Raw genomic sequence first — 7,935 nt, forward strand, 5'->3', positions numbered from 1 at the left:
ACCCTATTCATTTGGTAGAGAGTGCCGTTGTGTGTTGGAAGTAGAAGTCTGCTTCTTGTTGTTCTTCCAATGGCGTCACCTTCTAGGTGAGTTGTTCTTCCGATGTGCTTATTGTTTTCTAGAATAATTCTGTATCAATTTATTTTGTATAGGTAAGATCCTAGTAATGCGGTCTTTCCAGTGTGATTGTTGACACTACATGCCTAAACCCAACATATGTAGGAAACACATAATATCATTATAGTCCTGATAGTATTGACAACTATGGACATAACGATTTCTGATAATCTATTACATGCTTTCAAATTCTCCAATTACAATTTAACAAAAGGAACTAATACAGATTCGTGTTCATGCCAGCAAGCCATAAGTGATCGCTACTTATATGGATCAACTTATTCCTTATGTAATTTGACTGAAAAAAAAAAAAAAAAAAAGCCATAATCAAACTTGACAATACTGAAAGTATCCAGGCAAATTCCTTTGGAACAATTCCTTCCTTTTGGCTCAATTTCCTTCCTTTTCGCTCAATTTTCATATGATCCTGCAAGGAAGTAATAAATCATGAGTTTGATGATTATACATTAAGGGTATGTACATCTGTTACTGGTTCCGTTTCAAAGTGCTGGAATGTATCTATCGATCGGATAAGCTCCTAACAACAAAAATACAATCACAACGCAAGCATATTGGAGTTAATACGAACTGCAGTGTATAATAAATGAGTGACCTTTAAACAATCAACCATCGGACAATAAATGTGTGCTACTTGTAAATATTCAGTATTTAATTAAATTCGCTTGAAGTCAATTTTAAACTGCTGTGTGTGATTGGTTAAATTTGTGTTACTTATGTGATAATCTGCTTTCTTTAGACATTCTAACATGTTATTGAATTGTCAACTGTAACTATGATCATGTGTAGCCACTTCGTGCTAGTATTTCTCTTTTCTTGTAAGTGCAGAGTTTTAGATTCGAATCTCATGAATAGAGTTTGATACCAATTTATTTTCCTCATCCCTAAGTTTTAATATATCATTGTATTAAAAAAAAAATCAAAATGTGTTTGGTTTTGTAGTTTTACAAAATAACATATTAGATTGTTTACCAAGAGAGCATAGTTGCAATATATATGTGTGCACACATGTATAACTATAATTTCATTTGGACACATAAAACTGACACACTTGTAATAGAGGTGGTGAAGATGCATTATCTTTTTCTGTGTGTGTATTTAATTTTTATTTTATTCTTTATTTTTGGTTTTGCAAGTTTTAGAGTTCCACAAATGTGGTATGTTATTAGAGTAATGCGCACACTTACTACATTTTTCATACTATATTTGTTCTAGCTCTCTGGTCCCATTTCTATTAGAGAGTTAATACAATTGTTGTATGAAAAATATAATGAAAGTAGCATTTTTGATGATCTAATGGTTGAAAAACAAACCTTCAAGTTTTCAGCTAAAGTATCTAGCTATTTAGTTTTAGAATATCGGTGTATATGTGTCTGCGAGCGCATACAAAACCTACAAAAATATACTGCAGAGTGTGTTCTGTGCTCATCGCCAAAGCTACATAGAAAAGATGGATGTTGACTTTTTAGGCTCGTAGGATCATGAATTTACAGCATGTATTATAGTCCAATCCAAATATGTTGACAAAAAATAGCTGCATTGATATATAGTCATTAAATAAGGAAGCATTCATATTTGTATGTGCAATACTAAAGATATTACGTATTCAAATGAATTCAATTAAGGATGGTGAAGAAGAGTGTTGTCCTTACACAATGACGTGGGTTCAAACTCCTTTGGCTCCAGAATCTAATATTTAATCTAACAAATATATCGTTTGACAAAAAAAAAAAACCAATTCAAAATCAATTAACAACGAATAAAATAGGTAAAAATTTAAACACATAATTCAATACTTCAATTTCCAATACAAAATACTCTGAAGTCTCATCAACGCATGCTAGATCATTGATGCATCTTTAGTTTAGATTAAACGACACTTTTTGTTGATATACGAACTTTATGTAGGGTATGCATAGTACTCTAATTTAAATGTTTGTAATTAAGAATGCAAATTTCACATGAGTTTCGCATGAAATGAGAGCAACACAAATAATCAAACCCTAGTAAACCTTGGTCTTAGAAATTGCGAACACGTTTTCTGTAATCTGTGTTTGACTATTGGGCCAGGAAATTCATAGTTATATATGTATGTATGTATGTATGTCTGTATGTGTGTGTGTGTGTGAAACACGTGCAAATAGTATACGATTTTCTGTAAATTGCAATTCACACAACTCTGACTGAGAGATCCATTTAACTCTGAGCTATCAACCTAATGCATAAAATAATATGAAGTTCCTATGAAAACCCGACAAAGACATGTGAAGTAAAAACCCTTGAGCAGCATAATCAGACTTTATTTTAATGTCTTTTTACAATTTTTTTCCTCTTCCGACAGTGTGTGTGTGTGTGTGTTTTGTAATAAGCCCTTGATCATGATGAAACGCTACGCAACAGAATCTTGTACTGCCGACAGCAAGAAAAAATGAATTGGTAAAGGAACATAAGAATGGGCGTATAAAAGAAGACTAATTAATTGGTTGTGTATAACTGACATTTTATGGAACTACTAGCTGCACTTATAAAAGAAGAGCAATTAGTTGTGGCATTGATCATCATGGGTGTTATAGATTCGCTATGATGACCTTTGTTAAATTAAAACCAAAAGATAGAAAAGCAGTAGAAAAAGATGGATGAACGCCAAAAACTAATAAAATACGAATGAAAGAGATTTGTGAAAACCTTAAACCTTAATTAATCATATATTTTAATCATTTGTCTATATTTTTAAATTATATATCCTGACGTAAGAAAGTTCGTGACTATATATATTTCTTGACAAATAATCGTGGGGCACCAAAAATTTGCAGAATCAGCCAAATTAATGAAAAGCTACAAATAGATAACAATTTTTAATTAACGTACGACAGTCACAGTGGAGATTGCATCGTGAGAATGTCTCAGAGAGAGAGAAAGAAGAGGACCTGAGGAGAGAGGGAGAAGTTGGAGAGAAGAGATTATTGTTTCTGATGTTATTACAACGCGATATAGGTGGAGTGATTTATTATTGGTTAAAGTTACTGATCACGATCAGAACATTATCACTCAAATACTAATTTGAGTATATCAGTTCAGTTAGGGTTTTAATTTTTTTCTTCATATATATGTAGTTCCATATCAAACCAACCAATTTACAGTCCTTTGACTGCACTCCATCTCACAAGTTTAACTGTCTTTTTCTCTCTTTTTAACTATAATTTTTGGGGGATTTGATCCCAAAAAAAAAAAAAAAAAAAAAAAAAAAAACCAACAACAACAAACAACTATAAGCTTTGGGGGTATATCATGTACACTGGCAAAATTTTTCTTCATTTAACTCCAATTAAATTTTTATGATGTGAACGTACTTAATTAACCATGAAAAGAAATTGAATATAATTTAGTGTATATAATATCTACTTACCCTTTGATTAATTCTGAAATTGGCCAAAGGAATCAAAATGCATCAAGAGAAATGCATGGTAGAACTTGATTCATCATCATTTGGTCCGGATCCCTTGCTTGGACTTGGCTTCTTCTTTTTCTTCTTAAAAGGAATCCCTCTTGCCATAGCTTGGCACTCCCTGACCTCCCTCAGGTAAACCCTGATTGCACCGCTAGCGAAAGGGTTGTTCTCCGGGGATCCTCCATTTTCTTCGTAGGCAGCCCTCAGCCTCCCTATGAGAGCATCCAGGCTGCCCCAGGCTTGCCTAAGTGGACATGTGCAAGGAGCAGGAGGCTCAGGCTGCCCATAAAACATGCAACCCTGGAGATGAACTTTGGTCTTCCCAAACTGGTCCAGATACCTAAGAAACTCCAGTACATGGTTGTAATTGCTCTGAGACAGCGCCACTGGAGGCCTCTGGTTCTTCAAGTACTGACCAAAAGTGTTCCAGTCCCTTCTCTTCTGGGATTCATAGCGGCTTGGTGTGGCCGGCTGCTGCTGATCATCATTCAGAGAACCTCCAGCAGACGATCCTTCGGCGAAATCTTTGCCTCTTTCTCTAGACATAGAGCGGTGATGACTGATCACTTAATGAATATTCCAGATGAACTTATTTTTTGTTTTGCTAAATAAAGGAACAAATAATGAAGGGCAGGAGGTGAAAGGAATAGGCAGTGAAAAATCAAAGATGGGAGGAAGACGGAAATCACATTATGGGCCCAGTGATGAGAAGACCTCCCATGGGGTCGGGGCCATATGATGCTTCCTGTTCATCTTTTTCTTCATCTTTTCATTTATATTCTTCTTTTCTAATAGTGCTATTACCACTAACTATACGTTTTGGTCTGTCAATAAGTTACAAAATTTGCTGTCTCTTGAAACTCCAATTGTTTTTTTTTTTCTATAGAGACAACAACGCATGTTATTATTTTACGTATTATAACACAAGAATAGTTATTAGCACTATGAAAATTTCATTTTGCATACTTCACAAGTGTATCTTTATTTCTAAATACAAAAAATTTGGAGTGGAAAATAAGAATTTTGGAATGCCAATAAAAATTTAGGAAAACTAATGAAAAAAGCTTGAAAACTTTGAGTTTTAATGATAAGGACAAAATAAAGGGTAAAGTGAATAGTACCAGGATTGACTTTTTAGTGTAAAAATGTGGTTTTTCGTTAAAGTGAACAGTATCGGGTGCTTTTCGTTAAAGTTCCCTAAAAAATTTCTATAATAACAGGTAATTGATAAAGTTAATTTGTTACATTTATAAGAATATATTAATAATAAACAACTATACGTATTCTAATTTGAGTAACATAATAACAAATACGTACATAGTTAATATGTCCCCATTCTCGAAACTGGTCATAATTCGCTAGATATGTATATATTCGCTGGACATACAATGGAAGTGCTCATAATCCAAAAAAAAAATCATTGCTAGAGAGAATCTTTTTGCTATCTTACTGTTTGCATTTGGCTTATTCAGAGGAAGAGTATTTGAAAGAGATCTGCTACAAAGAGAAAATACTGTTGTTGGTTTGGATGTTTTGCCAACTAAAATTTAATCTTCTTAAAAAGATTTAGTTTGAATAAATAAACAAAATAGGTACAATGTAGACAGTGAACATATAAACAACGAATATGGCTCACTATGGAAAGTACTTGTTATAGGAAAAATTATGATTTCATTGATAATGAAATAAAGTTACATTTGTGTATATATACAAGTTATAAACATACTTGTACTAATAGCTCAACCTAACAAACCAAAACTAACATAACAAACTAATAACCTCCTAAGTTTTATCTTTAGCAGATGCTATTACAATATTGCCTTTAATATGCCCCCTCAAACTGAGCTAAGGTAATAGCATGAATAGTTTGTCATGAAGAAGCAAAAACCTAGGTTGTGACACTATTTTGGGACAAATATCAGCAACCTAGTCTTATGTGCAGACAAATTGTAGAGAAACTTCCTTTCCAAAAAAACATTCCCGATGTAGTGGTAATCTATTTCAACATGCTTGGTCTGAGCATGAAAAATAGAATTCTTAGCCAAAGAAATTGTTGATATTATCACACCTTTATTAAGGAGGACAAGGAACATAATAGCCAATATTAACCAACAATTTACATATCCATGTGATCTCTGTAGCAGTATTGACAACTGATCTATATTCTGCCTTAAGTGATCTATATCTTACAAATAGAGAGTGATCAGATTAAGAACCAATGAAGCCAACAGAGTTCAAAGCACCATGTAACTTTTCATACCAAGCTCTAGGAACTTGTTTCAATCCAATAAGGATTTGTGAAGTCTACAAACCTGTGATTTGATCTGTAGGATCCTAAAAAACAGGTAGTTGTTGCATAAAAATTGATTATGTAAGATGACTATGCTAGAAAGCATTGCTAATATCGAGATGATTCAAGAACTACTCAAACTGAGCTACCAAAGTAAGAAGAAGCCTTATAGTCATAGGTTTTGCCATTAGACTTAAAGTTTCAGAGTAGTCTAATCCTTCTTGTAGATGAAAGACCTTAGCAATAGATCGAGCTTTATATCTATCTATGGAACCATGTGGTTTTCTTTTGATTCTGAAATCCCATTACATGATTATATCCTAAAAAGGTCTATCTCCTAATTGAGATAAATACACGTGTCTAGGGTTCATCTTACTAACCTGACCGTTAGACCCACCCCCGGGGGTCTTATACTTGCTCGATTGTTTGCTCTTTCATAAGTTATTCGGATTTGTACATCTTCACCACCTACGATGGTGCGTGAATTTGGTTCCAACATTAAAATTAATCGAATTGATTATTGATTGACTGAATTGTTGTTTAATTAGTTAACTGAATTCTTGTTTAATATATATATGATTATTGATTGTTGGTAATTGAACCGATTCCCCATATAATTGGATACCAGATAAATAAGGAACATAGCATCCAATAACATAATCACTACTGTTAAGGACCAGTGGTACTACTCCTGCCCTATATGCACTCCACTCTCTGAACGATTCACATAGATCATTTAGTGTTAATTAAGGTTGAAACTCAACATCACAAGTTCTCCATTATCATCTGCACGAACCATAATATTCAAAGTCAACAATCTTTCAGAAGAATTCACAAGCCATTAACGCCTCGTTCAAATCACATAACAACATAAACACAACGCAAAAAGAAATGGAACTCCGACATATTTTTAATCTTGCACCCTTTTGTATTTGTCATCTCCTTGACAATTCTTGACTTTGCCATTGATTACATCATGTGGTTTGCATAAGATTTAGGTTTTTAAAAATATTTACTACTATTAAGAGGAGAGGTAAGAGTTCAAAACTATTGCATAAAGTTCATGATGAAGATATATATCAATTTTAATATGAAGCTCAAAACTATGTTAGTTTAAATATTATCAAGAAAAGTCAACGAGTAGTACGATATAATTGTTAGTTTTGTAAGAGTATGAACATGAGATTGGATGTTTTGGTATTGTTTGTTGGGATCCAATAAGTATATGGAAGCCTTATTGGGCTTGGCAAGCTGAATTCTTCTTTGTAAAGGATTCAGTGGTTGCGATTGAAACTGATATGTGATGGAAAAACATAAGTTGTTTTTCATTTGGATTCTAATAGAGAGTCCTTATTATGTAATGAGAGGATTATATATCTGTGTATATATTATATAGGTTGGCCTCTGCTCTCACAGATTAACACTCTTATTTCGGAACTGAGTCCTATTCTTAGTTTGAGCAATAAGCAATCTGACAAAAAGGAGAAGGTTCATAGCGCACAAGTTCTGGTTTGCAAGGCTTCATCAAGTGAGACTTCTTCACGTTAGTACATTGCAAATTCTTGTATGTAATAAGGTTCTGAGTTTTGTTATGTACTAAATAAGGTCCCAAGCTTTGAAAATTGCAAATTATATACTAAACAGAGTTCAAAGCAAAGCAGTCTCTTCAACACCATTTGAGTTGTGGCAGCGCAAGGTACCTAATTTTAGCTATTTTCATGTCTGGGGTTGCAAAGCTGAAGCTAGGTTCTACAATTCTTGTGAAAGGAAGATGGATCCAAGAACGCAATCATGTTATTTTATCGGTTATCCTGAGAAATCAAAAGGATACAAATTCTATATTCCCCAAGGTCATACTCGAGTTCAAGAAACACACAATGCTATGTTTTTAGAACATCAAGATATCTCATATTTATCAAGAGAAAATTTTGTTTTTGAAGAGATTGAACATACTCATGAACATTCCGTACAAGTAGATTCAAATCCCATTTTATTATTTCCTCATTCAATGACTACTAGTATACAAGATTTGGGTGATTAAATGGATTATGATGTTGGCAAT

The 7,935-nt window shown here is 33.4% G+C and overlaps 1 protein-coding gene across 2 annotated transcripts; it reads right to left on the reverse strand.

Moving 5' to 3' along the window:
• Nucleotides 1–217: 217 nt before the first annotated feature.
• Nucleotides 218–4,314, reverse strand: LOC126634231 (protein LIGHT-DEPENDENT SHORT HYPOCOTYLS 10-like). Of its 2 annotated transcripts, XR_007627251.1 has the most exons (3): nucleotides 3,542–4,314; nucleotides 1,788–1,836; nucleotides 218–544 (listed from the first exon to the last, which is right to left on the reverse strand). XR_007627251.1 is itself a non-coding variant. In XM_050304735.1 (2 exons), the coding sequence occupies exon 1, from the start codon at nucleotides 4,127–4,129 to the stop codon at nucleotides 3,584–3,586; it is 546 nt and encodes a 181-aa protein (XP_050160692.1). In that variant the 5' UTR covers nucleotides 4,130–4,311; the 3' UTR covers nucleotides 218–544; nucleotides 3,542–3,583. The 2 variants fall into 2 exon arrangements, 1 of the variants encoding a protein (XP_050160692.1); XM_050304735.1 differs by lacking the exon at nucleotides 1,788–1,836 and having other exon boundaries at nucleotides 3,542–4,311.
• Nucleotides 4,315–7,935: the final 3,621 nt, after the last annotated feature.

The sequence above is a fragment of the Malus sylvestris genome, chromosome 9, assembly GCF_916048215.2.
Source record: "Malus sylvestris chromosome 9, drMalSylv7.2, whole genome shotgun sequence".
In the NCBI taxonomy this organism is placed as follows: domain Eukaryota; kingdom Viridiplantae; phylum Streptophyta; class Magnoliopsida; order Rosales; family Rosaceae; genus Malus; species Malus sylvestris.

Excerpts from the sequence above, each read along its gene's own strand:
- LOC126634231 (XM_050304735.1), bottom strand. The coding sequence starts at position 4,129 with ATGTCTAGAGAAAGAGGCAAAGATTTCGCCGAAGGATCGTCTGCTGGA.